The following is a 22,059-nucleotide window of genomic DNA, read 5'->3' as shown; positions in this document are numbered from 1 at the left end:
ATACCACACGTTTTGGGACACCAGAAAAAAGTGCATTACAATAATCAATTCTAGATGAAACAAAGGCACGCTTTAGTCTCTCGGCATCAGATACAGAAATAATTGCTCTAAGCTTGGTTATATTTCTCAAATGGTAAAAAGTTACTTTAGTACCTTCCGTAATAGTCTCAGATGAGAGATCAGGATCAAAGATGACCGGCCATGTTTTTGATTCCTCTACCACTGCAGTTTGTTTGAATAAATAATTCTTGTAAAACATGGACTTTCTCTTGGAGTAATACAGTGTTATTTGTGTTATTTGCCATCACCTCACTCACCACCTTTTCACACGTGGTATCAGAAAAACGGGATTACAGTGGACCCAGCAATGAAGACAGCCACGAGGGAGGTGCAGGAACAAAGATATCGCCATCGGTTCTGGAAATAGCAACGCCCCGCGTGGTGGCTCAACAGCTAGTGGACGAGCTGACCCGATGGCTCTGCCCCGGCACCTGCACGGCAGAAGAGGTAACCAAGCTCATTGCCATGGAGCAGTTCGTGCTGGTGCTGGTGCCGGACACTCGGAACTGGGTCAGCCGCCACCGCCCCACCACGCTGGGTTGGTAGGTGACGTAACCACACTCCGGGACACAAACCCGATACATGGTCCTGGCAAAGGAGCCGGCTCTTCTGTACAGCGGTACCGGCGCTATACTTCAGTGCGGGAGGTCCCAGGGTCACGCCCACCCGCCCTCTGTGGATTGCCTCGCCCTGCATGAGGCGCCTCCCTGCGGCAGCCGAGATCATTACAGTATATATAATTGTTATTAAAACACAGAGTATTTTGGGGGAATAATACAGTGTTATTTGCCATCACACCGCTCACCAGCTGGTCACAATGCTAATTGAAACATGCTCCATTAAAACATGCTATATAAGAGCCGGTGCAAGACTTTCAATATGCTGCCACCTGCCTTGCAGGGTATTGTAAACAGCGGTTCACACACCATATAAACGAACTGAGTTCACTTGAAAAAAATGAAAACTAACTTTGGTTCTCATTCAAATGAAACCGGTCTCTTCGCTTGCAGTTAACAGCAAGCACATTGCTGCATACGTCAAACAAACCGACCAAGACCGAGTCTGTCTGAAACAGACCCAGTGAAGGCAGCCTTAAATTAAACATCCCGACAGACTCAGACTTCAGGATACAATCTGGAATAGAAGTGTGATCCAAATACATTAGACTATTGCATTACAAATATATATATATATATATATATATATATATATATATATATATATATATATATATATATATATATTATACATATATACAAATACATTAGACTATTGCATTACAAATACAACATATATCAATACATTAGAAATAAAATACATTCGACTATTACAATGCATTACAATACTTTACAATTAATGTACAAATTACAATAGAAAAAACAGTAGAATTTTTTTTTTTTTTTTTTTTTTTTTAAATACAATAGAAATAACAAATCCAATCCCCCCCCCCTTCCCGTTCAATAAAGTTTTCCCATTCAATCCCAGATTTCCCAACACCTCTGCGCCCCCTTCTCGCGAGAGCGATGGATGATGGACCATCATCACAGCAACATTAAACTGTGAGAGACATCCCCCGAACCTTCTCGCAGAATAAAGCGAACCCGCCCGAACCAGAACCCGTAAGCGGGGCCGAGCCGAGGGGAACCGAGCCGGGACGAGATCAGGCGCACCAGGAGCAGCGCAGCCCCGCCCGTGATGATAACACTTGGGTGACGGCCTTTGCAAACCCCACGGACGGTGTGCACCAGTCAAGGGGTTTTATTACTGCTGCAGAGCAAGCGAATCGGACCCAAACTCGGTCTCGGTACAGCCGGACTGTCGTGTCGTTGCATCTGAATTATATTGAAGAGGATGAGCCAGCAAGGCCTCGCTAAGAAGAAGGTACGTAGATAGATGTGACTGGGTGATGATATATCAACAATTTTATTAATAATAATAACAATAATAATAATAACGCCCATGATGGTCGTGTTTTATGAAACCCTTGTGTTGATGATGCTGATCATGATATAGTGCATATCCCAAAAACTAAAGGGTGACACGCCAGCATGCTTTCTTGCACAGTGTACAAATCTACGAATATAATCCGAATCCTAACCTAACTCACATCACGAAAACAAGACGAGCAGCGTGCTGAGGAAACACCGAGGTGTCAGCCCTGTGAACGGGGCTGCTCTGTGATCACAGGTGGGATCCTGGGTGACGTGCATTCAATACCTGCAGTCAGGGCTTCAAACAACTTCAGCATTTCTTCCAGCTGCAGTGTGAGCAAGTGTACTACAACTCAAACTGACCTGCCAAAATGCATTGGTTTGTCAAGTACTGTGACAGACAGTGCAGGTGATCAAGCGGGGGAAGCGCCTGGCGCCCCAAAAGAGTGCAGCACATTGAGTGAAACGTGGCTGAAGGATGTTTTGTTGACTGGCTTGATGTCAGTGAGGCTCGAACTGAAAATGTGAGCTGCTGGATTCAAAGAGATAACACACGTGTTTGGGGTCTTCTGTTTAAAATCGTTATATGCCTACCCCAGCCGTGAATGTACAATAACACTGATATGTGTGGAGTCTGTATGTTGTGAGCGGGTGTAATAGTGGTGCAGACGTTTGTTATAAAAACAAGTGCATTTTTTAATTTATTAGATGCCTCTCGTTCTCATCAAGTCTCTCAGTAAGACGTCTTTCTACTTTTCAGGAGAGACTTTTCGGTGGCTTAAAGAATATTGCCATGTCACATTCATGTATACTGTTTAACCCTCCTATTATGTTCAGAATTTAGGTGCATCTGTTATGTTTTGGGTCATGTTGACCCGATGCAATTTCAAACTAATTTAAACAGCCTTAAATTGATTAATTGTTTTTATTTGCAAAGGTTTGACTCTTTTCTGCTCTTTTAGTCCAGGAGCTGTGATAAAACTTCTTTGACTGCCAGCCTGGGAGCTCCTCATTTTGGAGAGTCTTCATCAGTGAGATGTTGTTGCAACACTGACAGAGAAAATTAGACTCTGCCTTGTAGATATATATTGTTTGTTTTTTTTGTTTATAAATATCTCCAGACAGGTGCAGCCATTTCCAGAAATAATAATACAAATATAACAATAATAATAATGAAATAACAAATTGAAGAAGTCTGTTTTATTACTGCACACGAATCTACATAGATAAATGCCACGGAAACATCTTATTTGTATACATGACCTGTTCTAAAAAAAAAAATAAACATCTCAAAAGGTTGTTTTCTGTGTACAAGTTCATGACCCCAACTTAGGAAAAGTCATCAAATATTATACAGAAAATGAAAAGAAAAACAGCATTAAGCTAATTGGAAACTAGAGTCGGGTCAAATAGACCCGAAACCTAATAGGAGGGATAAAAAACAAAAAGTCTGAAATGGTGCTTGCAGAATGTACAATGTTTTTATTATTATTATTTGTGTTTACTGAGTTTCTTGATGTAATGTTGTTGTTGCTGTGGTTCAAATGTACGTGTGAAGAAATAAAAAAAAAACTGTCATACTTTAAAGTAGATGTATGGCTTTTCACAGTACTGTAAACAAATACAGGCATGTCTCCGTGATTTTTAGGGTTCAGTGTTTTTATTTGAACTCTTACCTGTAGTACTGCAGTCAGTGGTTTGTAATGGTCAGTGGTTTGTAATATTCTGTGGTATGTAATATTCTGTGGTTTGTAATATTCCGTGGTTTGTAATATTCCGTGGCTTGTAATAGTGAGTGGTTTGTAATAGTGAGTGGTTTGTAATATTCTGTGGTTTGTAATATTCTGTGGTTTGTAATGGTCAGTGGTTTGTAATATTCTGTGGTTTGTAATATTCAGTGGTTTGTAATATTCAGTGGTTTGTAATATTCAGTGGTTTGTAATATTCAGTGGTTTGTAATAGTCAGTGGTTTGTAATATTCAGTGGTTTGTAATATTCAGTGGTTTGTAATATTCAGTGGTTTGTAATGGTCAGTGGTTTGTAATATTCAGTGGTTTGTAATGGTCAGTGGTTTGTAATATTCAGTGGTTTGTAATATTCAGTGGTTTGTAATATTCCGTGGTTTGTAATATTCCGTGGTTTGTAATATTCTGTGGTTTGTAGTGGTCAGTGGTTGTGGTTGTAATAGTGGTTTGTAATATTCAGTGGTTTGTAATGGTCAGTGGTTTGTAATGGTCAGTGGTTTGTAGTGGTCAGTGGTATGTAATATTCCGTGGTATGTAATATTCTGTGGTTTGTAATGGTCAGTGGTTTGTAATATTCCGTGGTTTATTCAGTGGTTTGTAGGGGTCAGTGGTTTGTAATATTCTGTGGTTTGTAATGGTCAGTTGTTTGTAATATTCTGTGGTTTGTAATGGTCAGTTGGTTTGTAATATTCCGTGGTTTGTAATATTCAGTGGTTTGTAATGGTCAGTGGTTTGTAATGGTCAGTGGTTTGTAATATTCAGTGGTTTGTAATGGTCAGTGGTTTGTAATATTCAGTGGTTTGTAATGGTCAGTGGTTTGTAATATTCAGTGGTTTGTAATGGTCAGTGGTTTGTAATATTCAGTGGTTTGTAATGGTCAGTGGTTTGTAATATTCAGTGGTTTGTAATGGTCAGTGGTTTGTAATGGTCAGTGGTTTGTAATATTCCGTGGTTTGTAATGGTCAGTGGTTTGTAATAGTCAGTGGTTTGTAATATTCAGTGGTTTGTAATATTCAGTGGTTTGTAATATTCTGTGGTTTGTAATATTCAGTGGTTTGTAATATTCTGTGGTTTGTAATATTCTGTGGTTTGTAATATTCTGTGGTTTGTAATGGTCAGTGGTTTGTAATATTCTGTGGTTTGTAATGGTCAGTGGTTTGTAATATTCAGTGGTTTGTAATGGTCAGTGGTTTGTAATATTCTGTGGTTTGTAATATTCAGTGGTTTGTAATGGTTTGTCAGTGGTTTGTAATGGTCAGTGGTTTGTAATATTCCGTGGTTTGTAATATTTCGTGGTTTGTAATGGTCAGTGGTTTGTAATATTCTGTGGTTTGTAATATTCCGTGGTTTGTAATATTCAGTGGTTTGTAATGGTCCGTGGTTTGTAATACTCAGTGGTTTGTAATGGTCAGTGGTTTGTAATATTCCATGGTTTGTAATGGTCAGTGGTTTGTAATATTCCGTGGTTTGTAATGGTCAGTGGTTTGTAATATTCAGTGGTTTGTAATATTCAGTGGTTTGTAATATTCAGTGGTTTGTAATATTCAGTGGTTTGTAATGGTCAGTGGTTTGTAATGGTCAGTGGTTTGTAATATTCCGTGGTTTGTAATATTCAGTGGTTTGTAATGGTCAGTGGTTTGTAATATTCAGTGGTTTGTAATGGTCAGTGGTTTGTAATATTCTGTGGTTTGTAATATTCCGTGGTTTGTAATATTCCGTGGTTTGTAATGGTCAGTGGTTTGTAATATTCAGTGGTTTGTAATGGTCAGTGGTTTGTAATATTCAGTGGTTTGTAATGGTCAGTGGTTTGTTCAGTGGTTCTGTGGTTTCAGTGGTTTGTAATATTCAGTGGTTTGTAATATTCAGTGGTTTGTAATATTCAGTGGTTTGTAATATTCAGTGGTTTGTAATGGTCAGTGGTTTGTAATATTCAGTGGTTTGTAATATTCAGTGGTTTGTAATATTCTGTGGTTTGTAATGGTCAGTGGTTTGTAATGGTCAGTGGTTTGTAATGGTCAGTGGTTTGTAATCAGTGGTTTGTAATGGTCAGTGGTTTGTAATATTCCGTGGTTTGTAATATTCAGTGGTTTGTAATATTCAGTGGTTTGTAATATTCTGTGGTTTGTAATGGTCAGTGGTTTGTAATGGTCAGTGGTTTGTAATCAGTGGTTTGTAATATTCAGTGGTTTGTAATGGTCAGTGGTTTGTAATATTCAGTGGTTTGTAATATTCTGTGGTTTGTAATATTCAGTGGTTTGTAATATTCAGTGGTTTGTAATATTCAGTGGTTTGTAATGGTCAGTGGTTTGTAATATTCTGTGGTTTGTAATATATGGTCAGTGGTTTGTAATGGTCTGTGGTTTGTAATCAGTGGTTTGTAATATTCAGTGGTTTGTAATGGTCAGTGGTTTGTAATGGTCAGTGGTTTGTAATATTCAGTGGTTTGTAATGGTCAGTGGTTTGTAATATTCAGTGGTTTGTAATGGTCAGTGGTTTGTAATGGTCAGTGGTTTGTAATATTCAGTGGTTTGTAATGGTCAGTGGTTTGTAATATTCTGTGGTTTGTAATGGTCAGTGGTTTGTAATAGTCAGTGGTTTGTAATGGTCAGTGGTTTGTAATATTCAGTGGTTTGTAATGGTCAGTGGTTTGTAATATTCAGTGGTTTGTAATGGTCAGTGGTTTGTAATATTCAGTGGTTTGTAATGGTCAGTGGTTTGTAATATTCCGTGGTTTGTAATATTCTGTGGTTTGTAATTCAGTGGTTTGTAATGTCAGTGGTTTGTAATATTCAGTGGTTTGTAATGTTTGTCAGTGGTTTGTAATATTCCGTGGTTTGTAATGGTCAGTGGTTTGTAATGGTCAGTGGTTTGTAATGGTCAGTGGTTTGTAATGGTCAGTGGTTTGTAATATTCAGTGGTTTGTAATGGTCAGTGGTTTGTAATATTCAGTGGTTTGTAATATTCCGTGGTTTGTAATATTCCGTGGTTTGTAATGGTCAGTGGTTTGTAATGGTCAGTGGTTTGTAATATTCAGTGGTTTGTAATATTCCGTGGTTTGTAATGGTCAGTGGTTTGCAATATATCTACGAGGGATGAAATTGATTGAGAAAACCACATGTAAATAGAGTACTGCATTCTTCCAGAGTTTAATTTCATTGAAGCTGCAGCCAGACAGGCCAATTGTAAATGTGTTTGACAAATTGTATTTGTTTGCTCAATAAAGCCTGTGTCGTGGAAGAAATTGAAATTGGAATTGATGAAAAGGGAAGGGGAACTGTATAAAAAAAATAACAGGAGATTAAATTGGGGGGACGGACGGACGGATTGACCCCAACCCTGACATTCTGTGTAAACCATCTCCCTCTCTCTCTTTCTCTCTCCTCTCTCCCTCTTTCCTGCTCTCTCTCCCCTCCATCTCCTCCTTCTCTCTCTCCCCTCCATCTCTCTCTCTCCCCTCCATCTCCCTCTCTCTTTCTCTCCTCTCTTTCTCCTCCCTCTCCCTCTTTCTCTCCTCTCTCCCTGTCTCCTCCCTCTTCTCTATCTCCTCCTTCCTTCTTTCTCTCTCCCTCCATCTCCTCCTCCTTCTCCTCTTCCTCCCTCTTCCTCTCTCCCTTCATCCCTCTCTCTCTCTCTCTCTCTCTCTCTCTCCCTCTCTCCCTCCCTCCCTCTCTTTCTTTCTCTCCCTCTCCTCCTTCTTTCTTTCTGTCTCCCTCACTCTTCCGCCCTCTCTCGCTTTCTCCCTCTCCCTCCCCCTCTCTCTCTCACAGATGTGGAGAAATTGCTGCTGTAGTTCAGAAGCAGCACATCCCTAAAGAATCGAGAGAACTGAGCGTGAGGACGACCCTACACCTCCCCCTCTCCGTGTGAAACACCATGAACGGAACGGTCCTTCCCAGTGCTCCCAGTGGAGACGGTGACCTCGATCCCCGTGGCTGCTGCCCCCCTCTCCCCGGCTCACCCCCACCCCCTCCGAGCTGGAAGGAGTTCTGTGAGATTCACGCTCACGCAGCAGCCATGGAGTTTGCGTGCCGCTTCAGGCTATATCTCAAGGACCACCCACAGTACCTGTCCCTGCCAGGGGGGGCAGGCGCCAACTTCTCCAGGCGTTTTGCGGAGAGATTCTTGCGGCACTTCGAGATACAGGTTGGGGGAGGAGCAGGGGGAGTGGCCAACTGCCTGGATTCTGTTTCCGTGGAAACCTACTGCTCCAATGAGGAAGACTCCTCCTCCCTCACCTCCCCCCAGCAGCCCACTGGAGGAGGAAGACCACTGCTGTCTCAGGGTACACCTGAACTAGACATCATCCCTCTGGCCCAAACCCCCCGCATTCTGGGGGAGGGGGAGGGGGAGAGGGGGGAGGGGGAGGGGGAGGTGATCAGCCGACTCCAGCAGCCAGGGACGGAGGTCTCCTCAGCAGTCCATCAGCAGCCAGTCACGGAGCTCAGAAGATATTTCGTTCTCTTCCCTGTCCTCCTATAACAATGCTGCTGCTGCTGTATCTCTGGCTCCGCCTAGTGGCCCCGGCTCTGCTACTGCGCCATACCAACTTGGGGCTGCCTCTTTAGCTCCCTCCGGTAGCCAGCAAGCCGGCACTGCAGCATCGCTCAACGTCAGTCTGAACACGAACACGGGCAACAGCGGCTCCTCCCGTTCCACAGCCAGCCCCAATCCCGGGAAACCCAAGCTGCGCAAGCGCTTCTCCCTTCGGAGCGTGAGCCGCAGCGTGAGGGGGATCCTGCACTGGAAGAGCACTGGCAGTGAAGCGGGCTCTCCCGTCAGCATGGAGGAGAGGGAGGGGCTGGGAGGAGGGCTGAGCAGCAGCTACAGCTACAGCGGGTAAGGAGGTGTGCAGCAGGCACACCTCCTCAGACGCTAAGAGAGGGGCTCCGACAGTCAAAGGTGCTCTCCAGTATGCCGCGCCGCTGCCGGCCCCCTCCCTCTCCGGAGGGAGAGGGCCCCTCCCCCTCTCCGCCCCCGCCTCCCTTCCGCCCTCCTCCTCCAGCAGCTCATCCTCCTTCTCTTCAGAGCAGCGGGAACGCCGGAAGAGTGCGGGGAACAGTGGGGGGGGCGGGAGTTCCGACAGAGAGAAGGAGAAGTGGACGCATAGGTTTGAGAGACTGCGGCTCTCCCGCTCGCCCCCCCCCTCTGACGTGCGCAGGGAGGGGCTGCTTAGCTTCATGGTGGCTGAGGAGCTGCTGTCAGGGCACACTGGAGGCTCCGGGCCCGGGCTGTCTGCCCCGACAGGTGGGAACGCCAGTGGGTCCAAGGCTCGCTGGCAGAAGTGCCGGCTGATTCTCAGGAGGGATGGAAGGGCAGAGGCTGCCTCTCCCACCCCCCCTGGCCCCCAGGGCTGCCTGCTGGAGATCTTCGTCCCTCCCAAGGTAAGGAGGCAGATCCTATAGGGGAGTGTACAGAGAGGGGGGAGAGTGTGGAATGGCGGTGTGTGTGTGCGTTTTTTTGTTTGTGTAGGTGTGCGTCAGTGTCTACTTGCATGTGTGTGTGTCGATGTCTGTTGGGGTCTACGTCTCTGTGGTCGGTGTCTCTCTGTGTGTGTGTGTGTGTGTGTGTTTGTGTGTGTGCATGTCTGTTGGGGTCTGCGTCTCTGTGGTCGGTGTCTCTACGTGTGTGTGTGTGTGTGTGTGTGTGCATGTCTGTTGGGGTCTGCGTCTCTGTGGTTGGTGTCTCTGTGTGTGTGTGTGTGTGTGTGTGTGTGTGTGTGTGGTGTGCCACACTGTTTGGGTCACCGTCTCTGTGGTCGGTGTCTACTGTGTGTGTGTGTGTGTGTGTGTGTGTGTGTGTGTCTGTTGGGGTCTGTGTCTCTGGTCGGTGTGTGTGTGTGTGTGTGTGTGTGTGTGTGTGTGTGTGTGTATTGGTGTGTGTGTCTGTGTGTGTGTGTGTGTGTGTGTGTGTATTGGTGTGTTTGTGTGTGTTTCATGTCTGTTACAGTCTACGTCTCTGTCGTGTGTCAGACAACACCCACAGAGTGGTGTGTGTGTGTGTGTGTGTGTGTGTGTGTGTGTGTGTGTGTGTGTGTGTGTATTGTGTGTTTGTTGTGTGTGTGTGTGTGTGTGTGTGTGTGTGTGTGTGTGTGTGTGTGTGTGTGTGTGTGTGTGTGTTTGTGTGTGTTCATGTCTGTTGGGGTCTACGTCTCTGGTCGGTGTCTCTACGTGTGTGTGTGTGTGGTTGTGGTTGTGGTTGTGTGTGTGTGTGTGTGTGTGTGTGTGTGTGTGTGTGTGTGTGTCGGTGTGTGTTTCTCTACTTCTGCGTTTCAGTGATTTTCTTCGTCATTGTTTTTCCTCAGGCCTCCAAGCCGCGCGTCACCATTTCCTGTTCCTCTATTGTGGACGTGAGAACGACGACTCCCCTGGAGATGCCAGACAAGGAGAACACCTTCGTACTGAAGGTTAGTGACACGGAGGGAGCCAGCACCACCTAGCACTCAGGAGGAGAGTAGAGGGGTAGCAACTACACTGCAGAATAATAATAATAATAATAATAATAATAATAATAATAATAATAATAATAATAATAATAAAACAACAGCAACTCCCCAGACCAGGGGAACACCTTTGTACTCAAGGAGCCAGCGTCCTGAGTGCTGCAATACAGCGGGTTGAAGAGGATGTGTGTGTGTGTCTGTTTATCCGATCCCTGTCTGCGTGTGTGTGTCTCTCTCAATGTGCAGATAGTCAGTGGAATATATCTCTCTGTCTCTCTGATGTGTCTGTCTCTGTGTGTTTAGGTACAGTGCATTTATGTATTTATTTTTCAGTGAGAGTAGTGCAGCAGGGAAACATCTCCTAAAAGTAAGTTATACATGTGTTGAAGTGAGGTGGGCTTACAGGGAACCTTTTGTTTATCTTGAAGAATTTAGTGAACCTGTCAAGCTACAAGGTAGATGCGCCTCTGTTAATAACTGATTGATTGTGTTCACTATTAAATAAAACCAAAATCCTACAGGTTATATTCTGTTTTGTGTGTGTTTTGTGTAACCAGGAGGGAGCAAGTAGTTTTTTGAGAACAACAAGTAGATTTTTGTCCCTTGGACAATAATTTTTTTTTTTTTCAAAAATTGCACACACCACTGCTCTCTCTCTCTCTGGTATCTGTCTCTCTGATCACTCTCTCTCTCTAGTATCTGTCTCTCTCTGATCACTATCTAATCACTCTCTGATCACCTTCTCTCTCTCTCTGGTATCTGTCTCTGTCTCTTTCTGATCACACTCTATCTCTCTGGTATCTATGATCACTCTCTCTCTCTGGTATCTGTCTCTGTCTTTCTCTGATCACTCTCTGGTATTTGTTTCTGATCACTCTCTCTGGTATCTGCCTCTGTCTCTCTCTGATCACTATCTCTCTGGTATCTGTCTCTGTCTGAGCACTCTCTCTCTCTCTGATCACACTCTCCCTCTCTCTGGTATCTGTCTCTGTCTCTCTCTGATCACTCTCTCTTGCTGATCACTCTCTGTGTTATCTGTCTCTGTCTCTCTGATCACTCTCTCTGGTATCTGTCTCTCTCTGATCACTATCTCTCTGGTATCTGTCTCTGTCTGATCACTCTCTCTGATCACACTCTCCCTCTCTCTGGTATCTGTCTCTGTCTCTCTCTGATCACTCTCTCTCTGATCACTCTGGTATCTGTCTCTTGCTGATCACTCTCTCTGTGTTATCTGTCTCTGTCTCTCTGATCACTCTTTCTCTGTTATCTGTCTCTATCTCTGATCACTCTCTCTCTCTGGTATCTGTCTCTCTGATCACTCTTTCTCTCTCTCTCTGGTATCTGTCTCTATCTCTCTCTGATCACTCTCTGGTATCTGTCTCTATCTCTCTCTGATCACTCTCTCTCTCTCTCTCTCTCTCTAGATGCAAGGCTCAGTGGAATATATCTTGGAGACGGCTGATTCCCTGCAGATGAGGTCGTGGCTGGCTGATATTCAGGAGTGCATCAGTCGCAGGTCAGAGAGGCTCCAGCACATCACCAGCTCTTCCTTTTATATTTAAAATATAAATACAGGCTAACTTCACTGTAACAAAGCCCCGTGGGACCTGGGGACATGTTCGTTATATCGGGGTGTTCACTGTAATAGGGTTTGGCAATCAGAATAATGAAGAAACGCCCAAATTGAATTGAACATTCAGCTGTAAAACAAGGATGAGCGATACTTCAAGATAATATCCTTCAGGAATAGAAAGAAGACAAGCGTTGAATTGACAACAGAACTGGCAGAAGGCACAGGCGTCGCTGTCCATCAAATCAACAGTAAAAAGGTCACTCTTGAAATCAGGACCGAAAGGATGTGTTGCAGTAAGAATACCTCTGTTAAGAAAGGGGAACGTGACTGAAAGGCTAAAATACGCACAGGAACGCAGAAACTGGACTGTGGAACAACAGTCACTGAATTTTGATTATTGATGGATGGACAACGACACCTGTGCCTTCTGCCAGCTTTGTTGTCAATTCAACGCTGCAGCCATTCTATTAAGGACGACTCCAGCACAGTTTTACCAGCTACACCTATTAAGCTACTATGGGGGCTTTTTGTTTGATTACCTTGCAGGAACAGACAGATCTAGTTCAACATATGAGAGCTACTACATGCTCTCTTGATCCTATTCCTACAAAACTATTAAAATGTTCTTGGTGTTATTAATACCCACATTTTAAACATTATAAATGGTTCATTTTCCTCTTGTATAGTTCCCTCAGTTCTTAAGGTAGCTGTGGTAAAGCCTATGCTTAAGAAACACAATTTGGACCCTAAAGTTCTCAGTAACTATCGGCCAATCTCCACCCTACCATTCTTAGATGAGGTTCGAGAGAGAGTTGTTGCAATTCAATTACAAACATTTCTAACTCTTAATGGTATATTTGAGAAATTCGTCTGGTGTTCGTGCTGCACACGGCACCGAGACGGCCCTCGTCAGAGTTGTGAATGATCTGCTGATAAGCTCTGAATGGGGCTTTCCATCAGGATTAATTCTTCTAGATCTAAGTGCTGCCTTTGATACTGTAGACCATTCCATCCAACTGAATCATCTTGAAAGCACTGTGGGACTGTCTGGCCTTGTCCTGTCCTGGTTCAAATCCATTGCTATGCTGGTGATATCCAGCTATATCTGTCCCTGAAGCCAGGAATTTCTTCTGCCTGGGTGTTGTTAGCTATTTTCCGTATAGACATCGAGCATTGGATGTCACAGAATTTTCTAATGCTGAATTCAGATAAAACAGAGGTTATGCTTGTGGGATCACAGAACCAACTAAAAGCAAATGTGGGATTACATGAGCTCGACCCTTGCAGTCTCTCATCAAAACTAGAAATTAAGTGTTTGGGGGTCATCTTTGATCCTGATCTCTCATTTGAGACTCATATTAGGGAAGGTACTAAAGTCTCTTTTTACCATTTGAGAAATATAACCAAGCTTAGAGCAATTATTTCTGTATCTGATGCCGAGAGACTAAAGCGTGCCTTTGTTTCATCTGGAATTGATTATTGTAATGCACTTTTTTCTGGTGTCCCAAAACGTGTGGTATCCCGCTTGCAGCTTGTTCAGAATACCGCTGCTAGAATTCTGACTAAAACCAGGAAACGTGAACATGTTACCCGTGGTTTAGCCTCTTTACACTGGCTCCCTGTGCAGTACAGGACTGATTTTAAGATTTTGCTGTTAACTTCCAAGGCTCTGAATGGATTAGCAGCTAGTTATTTGCAGGAGGTACTGACCCTGTATCTTCCAAACCGCACTCTGAGATCACAGGATGCGGGGCTGCTGGTTATTCCTCGAGTCAACAAAAGCAACACTGGAGGAGGGAGGGCTTTTTCTTGTACAGGTCTGAAATCATGGAATACTCTGCCTTCGTTTGTTAGGGAAGCTGGGACCGTTACAGTTTTCAAGTCTAGACTAAAAACGCACTAAATAAACAAATAACTATAAATAACTAGGGAGAACCGAGGACAAGGACACATGTCCTCAGAAACGTGTGCTACCAGCCGTCCACCTTTGTTTTTTTGCTGTGCAAGCCCGCCGTGCAGCCATCTCAGAACTTACAGCGTCGGAGGACCACGCACTTCTGAATTGTTTACAGGCCAGCCTGCTGATGCCCGGCAAGCCAGCAGGGGTCGCTGATGTGCGGTGAGCCAAGCACTCCCCAGCTGACCTTACCCTATCCTGCCCGGGCAGTGCTTGGCCAGTTGTGCGCCGCCCAGGGTTGATTTTTTAATCTGATTTAATTTGATTCAAACCGAAAAATCCCTTCCCTCACCCATCCATTCCTTTACTTTTCTCTCTTTGGTTTCCTCTTCCTGTCAGTCGAAACACATGCTGCTGTTCCTCAGGACTGCTTTTTATAGTGTGTTCAGTTAAAGTTCCTGATTGCACCACTAAATAAACCTGGTTTCAGCGGGTCTAACACAGAGCTCAGTTGTCTGTTTGGGACCCCATCGCCAGAATCGCTTTGGCGAATATGTGAATGTTGGGGCAGGCGCTCTATAACGGGGCAGGATAAGACATGTCTTCAGAATACCATTTCAGTTTGTTTGTTTTTTTTTTTTTTTTTAACATCTTCACTCCATTTATGATAAATCAGCCGTCCTGGGTACCAGCCCCTGTGAACAGTGGCAGTGGCACAGCTTGGATTGACTCAGGTTCTCTTAGTTGTATTTTCGAATGCTGATTTAATGTTTCGAAGTTATAGATGACCCTGTAATGACCCCTGACCTGTTGTTCCAGTGATCCTGATGACAGTCTGGACACTCCGTGCCTCTCTGAGAGTCTGCCCAGCCGAGAGCTCCCCATTACCCCCGGGGAGACCAACGACCCACTAACCCAGGGTGAGTAACCTAGGGGAGACCAGCAACAGAGCAAGTACCTCCAACCCCAATGCCAGCCCCAGCCCGGCACACCACGTATTCACTTAGACAGTAAGTTGTACAATCTCTCTCTCTGTCTCTCTCTAGGGGGGTATGGCGGTCTTGGTGGCCCCAATTCTGAGATGCACCCCCCCGAGCTGCCCCCACGCGCCCCCCTTGATGAATCAGAGGGCCGGCTGCAAGGAGGAGGTGGGGCCAACGCGGTGACACCCTTCAGCGAGACACCTGACGGGACAGGTAAGCTGTCACTTACTGACTGACACGCCATCTTTCTCAACCCTTGCCCTCTCACGCTCACTCTCTCTTTGTCACAACTCTTTTGTAGTTCTATCTCTCATCTCTCTCCATTCTTCTCTCTGTGTGCCCCCCCCCCCCCCAGGCTCGTTTCTCTTCTCAGAGCCCCCGGAGCTGCTGGATCACCCCCTGTCAGACTGCCCATGGTTCCATGGCACGCTGTCGCGGTTGAAGGCTGCCCAGCTGGTGCTGGCAGGGGGGACAGGCAGCCATGGCGTGTTCCTGGTGCGGCAGAGCGAGACTCGCAGGGGGGAGTACGTGCTGACCTTCAACTTCCAGGGCAAGGCAAAGGTCAGTCTGTATACACTGTACTGTGATCCAGAGTTCATCCACACTGTCTGTATACACCGTACTGTAATAAGAACATAAGAAGAACATAAGAAAGTTTACAAACGAGAGGAGGCCATTCGGCCCATCTTGCTCGTTTGGTTGTTAGTAGCTTATTGATCCCAAAATCTCATCAAGCAGCTTCTTGAAGGATCCCAGGGTGTCAGCTTCAACAACATTACTGGGGAGTTGATTCCAGACCCTCACAATTCTCTGTGTAAAAAAGTGTCTCCTATTTTCTGTTCTGAATGCCCCTTTTTCTAAACTCCATTTGTGACCCCTGGTCCTTGTTTCTTTTTTCAGGCTGAAAAAGTCCCTTGGGTCGACACTGTCAATACCTTTTAGAATTTTGAATGCTTGAATTAGGTCGCCACGTAGTCTTCTTTGTTCAAGACTGAACAGATTCAATTCTTTTAGCCTGTCTGCATATGACATGCCTTTTAAGCCCGGAATAATTCTGGTCGCTCTTCTTTGCACTCTTTCTAGAGCAGCAATATCTTTTTTATAGCGAGGTGATCCAGAGTTCATCCACACTGTCTGTGTACACTGTACTGTGGTCCGGAGTCGCTCCATGCTGTCTATACACTGTACTGTGGATCTCTTTCTCTCTCGTGGAGGATTGTGGGAAGGGCTTGCAGAGAGGTGAAACACCGGTGCGGTAGGACCGTGAAATTTAAAACTTTTATTTTGTTTTATAGTTACGTAGTTGTTCTTTTTGGGGTGTGTGTTTGTTTGTTCATAGGTTAGTGGTGTGTGTTTGCAGATCCCGTTATGGGGTCTCATTCCGGAGGGCTGGGGGCTCTCGTCCGCATACACAGGCTCCGTTGCCTGCCTGACCCCGGGGTTTCGGTGGAGGAGTGCCTGCTGGCAGTAGGAGAGGTGGTGGGGTTTGAGAATATTAGGTCAGCGTCAAGAATGAATAAAGCGCTGGTAATATTTTTAGTGGAGGTGTCACTGGTAAACAAGCTGGTAGAGGAAGGATTTACAGTGAAAGGTGAATTTGTTCAGGTTTCCCCTCTAGTAACTCTGGTAACGAAAGTTATTATTTCTAATGTGCCCCTGTTTTTAAAAAATGAATCATTAGAAAAGAATTTAGCTCGCTATGGTAAACTTGTGTGCCCAATTAAGGGAATCCCACTGGGTTGCAAAAATAACAGCTTTAGGCACGTCATGTCATTTTGAAGGCAGGTGTTTGTGTTATTAAAAGATCCAAATCAAGTCATAAATGTAGCCTGGAATTTTAATGTGGAAGGGACGAATTGTGTGGTGTTTGTCAGTTCTGAGACGATGAGGTGTTTTTACTGCGGATAACAGGAACACCAGAGGAAAGAAGGGAGGCTAGAGCAGAGACAGGGCAGGAAGAGGGCGATGCTGGCGGGGAGGAAGTCGGGGGTGTTGGGGGTGAGCGGGAGGAAGAGTCGGCTCCTGCACCGCAGCCGCAGAGCGAGCCCGTGCTGACCGAGGAGGGGGCGATCCAGAAGGAAACCGGAGCAGAACCACCAACACCACGGCCTCGCACAAAGAGACCCAGCCGCAGCCTGTCACTGACGGGTTCAGAGGAAAATACAGCTACTACTGAGAATGGTGAAGAACCGTTCAAGGTAGTAGCTAAAAAGAAACGATTTAAACTGAAGGCTGCAGAGCTGCCGGATGGCAGACCTCCGAACCCGTGCAGACAGGGAGACTGTGAGCTCCAGACGGGACGTCAGTCCCTCCCAATGCGGAGGAAGAGAACACAGCGCAGGGTGAGCCGGGCGCGCTGCAAGACTCTACGCTGGCTGAATCTCAGCTGCCTGAAACAGTGCCGGCTGTAGCAGAGACCGGTGTCGAGGAGTCGGAGGGAGCTGCGGAGGAACGGATTCTCGGGGGCGAGCGAGAGGACAGCGTGGATGAGATGGAGGGGGAGCTCTCTGACTCCTCGCTTATCTCAGACATCCCTGATAGCCAACCCGTCAGTAAGAAAAAGTTATACACGCTTGAGCAGGTAAATTATTTTATGAAAGAAACAAAAGGGAAAAGGGGAGTAGAAATAGAGAGTTTTTTCCCTGATCTAAGGTTATTTCTCCACTCCGCTCACGTTATAACAAGGAAAGCCACAATAGAAGAATTTGATCAGCCAAAACGTTATAGATTAAAAAAAGTTCAGAAAATTAAGAAGGATTTTAACAATGGTTCAAAATCTCATGTTTTAAAATGGCTGTGTTTTATGCAACTTCTTTTATTGCGTGTTTTAGTCTGTTAGTTTTTTTTTAAGCCATGATGGAAAAGTGCGTTTTTGTTTCTTTTAATCTAAACGGCTGCAGACAGTGTTTTAAGAGGGCGCAGCTAGTAGAATTTTTAGAGCAGAAGCAGGCGGGGGTGTTTCTGCAGGAAACGCACTCGGATCAGGAGAATGAGGAGGCGTGGCGAGCGGAGTGGGAGGGGCTGTGCGTGATGAGTCACGGCGCTAGTACTAGTGCAGGGGGAGCCGTGCTTTTTAAACCCAGCCTGGGGGCAGTTTTACTAGATATGGAAGAAAAAGAGAAAGGGAGGATATTAAAAGTAAGAGCTAGGCTGGGCAATTCTGTGTATGTTTTTATTAATATTTATGCCCCCAATAGAGGGGGGGAACAAATTTTATTTTTTTAAGAAATTAAAGCAAGCTCTTTTTAATATTAATAATAATGATGTGGTGGTACTAGGAGGATATTTTAATTGTACTGTTAATTTAATATTGATAGAAATAATGATGAACCACACCCTCAGTCCTCCAGAGAGTTGGCTGCATTGTTAGAGTCCAGTGACCTGGTTGACATATGGAGATGCCTGCACCCCAGTTCAAGACAATACACCTGGTCTCAATATCACACAAATTATATATAGAGCGAGACTAGAACGGTTTTGTACTTCTAAAAATGATTTAAATAAATTTATCAAAGCAAGAATCATCCCCAGTAGTCTCTCTAACCACCACTGTCTATTATTTACAGTAATAATTCAATCAGAACCCCACAGAACATCTTACTGGCATTTCAATGTAAAATTAGTAGACAGTGGTGGGACATTGGCAAAATACAAATAAAATGTTTTTGTCAACAATATACTGTAAGTGCAACCAGGTCACTGAACACAGCCGTGAGAGAGCTGGAGTCAAAAATTCTCCTAGAGGAAAGTTTAAATTCAGAATTTAAAGAACAGACCCTGGAGAACCTAAAAGAGCAGAAACTCGCACTGGGGAGCTTGCCGAAGGAAAGAGTGAAGGGGGCGATTGTGCGTTCCAGATTCATGGAGTTGAGAGACATCAGTTTCTTCTTCAACCTGGAAAGGAAGAGGGTGGACAATAGACAGCTGTGCTGTATCAGGACTCCTGGTGGGAAAGAACTGCACACCTGGGAGGAAATCAGCAGAGAGGAGGTGCGTTTTTACAAGGAACTTTATAATAAAGAACTGTGCAACATAGAGGACACTGAGCGGCTGCTCCAGGGGTTACCCAGCCTCAGTGAGAAGGAGCAGATTCAGCTGGACGCACCGCTGACCCACCAGGAGATGACCGCCGCTGTCAAGCAGCTCTCCAGCGGAAAGGTTCCCGGGATCGATGGACTGCCAGCAGAATTTTATAATAATTTCTGGGATATAATGGGGGAGGATTTGCTCCAGGTTCTGAGAGAGAGCCTCAGCCACAAGGAACTGCCTCTCAGCTGCAGTAGGGTAGTGGTTACACTGCTGCACAAGAAGGGAGACCTATGCCAGCTTATGAATCAGACCTGTGTCACTTTTATGTTCTGATTTAAAGATTTTATCAAAAACAATTGCTAATAGATTAAAAACAGTTATTGGAACTGTGGTATATATGGATCAAACATATTGTATACCAGGTTGCTCTATTTTTGATAAATGATATTTGTGATTTTAATGTAGGAATGGTCTCCATGGATCAAGAGAAGGCTTTTGATAGAGTCACCACACCTGCCTTTTTAAAACACTGGAGGCCTTCGGGTTCGGCCCTGGTTTTATCTCTTGTATTCAGCTTTTATATCCAACGTTTTTAGTATTTTAAAGATCAACAGTGGGCTGAGTCAGCCCTTCCCAGTGTGCAGGGGTATAAGGCAGGGCTGCACCCTGTCTGGTATGCTGTATTCGCTGGTTATAGAGCCCCTGCTGCACCTGCTGAGGGTCAGATGGGAGAGATTGTGGGATTTAATAAAATAAAATCAGCTTCTAGAATGAAAAAAGCTCTGGTCATATTCTTAACTGAGGTAGTCCTGGTAAAGAAGCTACAAAAGTAATGCTGTCTAATGTCCCTCCCTTCTTTAAACAAGCTACTGGAAAGATAGAAAATTAATGTATCCCATTAAGAGGATCTCTCTAGGATGTAAAAACCCCAGTGTAAAACATGCATTGTCTTCTAGAGATACGCGTTTGTTATACACAGCGACTGCCTCGGAGCCAGAGTGCCCGCCTCGGAGACACAGATCCCGCCCCGGAGACAGAGCGACCTCCTCGGAGACACAGATCCCGCCCTGGAGACACAGATCCCGCCCTGGAGACACAGATCCCGCCTCGGGAGCCAGAGCGCCCGCCTCGGGAGCCAGAGCGCCCGCCTCGGGAGCCAGAGCGCCCGCCTCGGAGACACAGATCCCGCCTCGGAGACACAGATCCCGCCTCGGAGACACAGATCCCGCCTCGGAGCCAGAGCGCCCGCCTCGGAGCCAGAGCGCCCGCCTCGGAGCCAGAGCGCCCGCCTCGGAGCCAGAGCGCCCGCCTCGGAGACACAGATCCCGCCCCGGAGACACAGATCCCGCCTCGGAGCCAGAGCGCCCGCCTCGGAGACACAGATCCCGCCTCGGAGACACAGATCCCGCCTCGGAGCCAGAGCGCCCGCCTCGGAGCCAGAGCGCCCGCCTCGGAGCCAGAGCGCCCGCCTCGGAGACACAGATCCCGCCCTGGAGACACAGATCCCGCCTCGGAGCCAGAGCGCCCGCCTCGGAGACACAGGTCCTGCCCTGGAGACACAGATCCCGCCTCGGAGCCAGGGCGACCGCCTCGGAGACACAGATCCTGCCCTGGAGCCAGAGCGCCCGCCTCGGAGACACAGATCCCGCCTCGGAGCCAGAGCGCCCGCCTCGGAGCCAGAGCGCCCGCCTCGGGAGCCAGAGCGCCCGCCTCGGGAGCCAGAGCGCCCGCCTCGGGAGCCAGAGCGCCCGCCTCGGGAGCCAGAGCGCCCGCCTCGGAGACACAGATCCCGCCTCGGAGACACAGATCCCGCCTCGGAGCCAGAGCGCCCGCCTCGGAGCCAGAGCGCCCGCCTCGGAGACACAGATCCCGCCCTGGAGACACAGATCCCGCCTCGGAGCCAGAGCGCCCGCCTCGGAGACACAGGTCCTGCCCTGGAGACACAGATCCCGCCTCGGAGCCAGAGCGCCCGCCTCGGAGACACAGATCCCGCCCTGGAGACAGAGCGCCCGCCTCGGAGACACAGATCCTGCCCCGGAGCCAGGGCGACCGCCTCGGAGACACAGATCCCGCCCTGGAGCCAGAGCGCCCGCCTCGGAGACACAGATCCCGCCCTGGAGACATAGATTCCGCCTCGGAGCCAGAGCGCCCTCCTCGGAGACACAGATCCCGCCCTGGAGACACAGATCCCGCCTCGGAGACACAGATCCCGCCTCGGAGCCAGAGCGCCCGCCTCGGAGCCAGAGACACGGGTTTATTATACAAAATGGTCCCCAATTATTGAGGTAGCATGGAATTTTGACGTTGAAAAGACAAATTGCAAGTTTAGATACGATGAGGTGTTTTAATTGTGGAGCTTCGGGATATCAAAGGAAATATTGTGAGAGAAAGAGGGATCAGAGACCCCTGGGCGATCGGAGCGAACAGGAGGAGGAGCAGCCCCCTGACCCGGAGCCAGCGGAACCTGAAGCCAAGTCTGCTCCGCAACACAAGAGACACAGTGACAGCCTCGGCGCCAGAGACACAGCGACAGCCGCGGCGCCAGAGACACAGCGACAGCCTCGGAGCCAGAGACACGGCGACAGCCTCGGCGCCAGAGACACAGCAAAGTGACAAAGAGTTTGCAAGAGTGGTGTTGCTGCAGGAGACGCACACTGACCAGCAGAATGAGGTGGTCTGGCTGTCAGAGTGGGGAGTCAGTGTGTGCTCAACCAGTGGAGTCGCGGTGCTTTTTAAATCAGACCAGGGGGAGTGTACAGCAGGTAGAAGAGACTGAGAAAGGGCAGCTGTTAAAAGTACGGACACAAATAGCTGCTTTTAACACTTATAAATATTTATGCACCAAAGGTCTCACAGGAACTTGTAGGGGGGGGGCCCCGATAAAGTTCAGAGTAGACTAAGCAGTGTTCTCGGTTTGTATTGCCGCTTGCTTGATACGTCGCGAGATCCCTGTATCACGTCTGCTTGGTGATATTACAGATGTCTGTAGCGTAGGGTTTATATCATGTAGTGCAGTGGTTTTCAAATTTTAGACCCCGTACCACCTTCCGAATAACGTAGTCTACCGCTTACCCCCATCTGATTTAGGGTCATAATTAGGGTTCTACCTAATTAGGGATTTCGTGGAAATCTGGAAATTGAGGGGTCACTGTGAAATTCTAGTCTTTCTGGGGGCTAATGCATACTGGACTAGTACCGAGAGAAAAAGAGAAGAAACCCAATTTAAATGAACTGCTGCACCTCACCAGCAACGCACACTACCGGTCTTAATTCTGCATGTAGGCTTTTTTTTCGCCGTCCTGTGTGCATTCCACTTTGGGGGGGAAAAAATAAACAAAGAACATAAAATAAATAAATAAATACGCTGAAGCTGTTAAATTTCTTGTTCACATGACAGTGATG

General features: G+C 46.5%; 1 protein-coding gene across 1 annotated transcript in view; it reads left to right on the top strand.

Moving 5' to 3' along the window:
• Positions 1–1,572: 1,572 nt before the first annotated feature.
• Positions 1,573–22,059, top strand: part of LOC121307323 (SH2B adapter protein 1-like) — a 28,041-nt gene continuing 7,554 nt past the window's right edge. The window contains exons 1-9 of the mRNA XM_041239502.1: positions 1,573–1,941; positions 7,504–8,107; positions 8,154–8,572; positions 8,688–9,117; positions 10,038–10,139; positions 11,600–11,691; positions 14,465–14,565; positions 14,692–14,841; positions 14,984–15,189. Of these exons, the coding sequence (XP_041095436.1) occupies positions 7,610–8,107; positions 8,154–8,572; positions 8,688–9,117; positions 10,038–10,139; positions 11,600–11,691; positions 14,465–14,565; positions 14,692–14,841; positions 14,984–15,189 (1,998 nt within the window). The 5' untranslated portion in view covers positions 1,573–1,941; positions 7,504–7,609. The remainder of the gene's footprint in view (positions 1,942–7,503; positions 8,108–8,153; positions 8,573–8,687; positions 9,118–10,037; positions 10,140–11,599; positions 11,692–14,464; positions 14,566–14,691; positions 14,842–14,983; positions 15,190–22,059) is intronic.

This window comes from Polyodon spathula, chromosome 55 (assembly GCF_017654505.1).
Source record: "Polyodon spathula isolate WHYD16114869_AA chromosome 55, ASM1765450v1, whole genome shotgun sequence".
NCBI classification, from domain to species: Eukaryota; Metazoa; Chordata; class Actinopteri; order Acipenseriformes; family Polyodontidae; genus Polyodon; species Polyodon spathula.
This window is presented reverse-complemented; position numbering and strand designations above follow the sequence as displayed.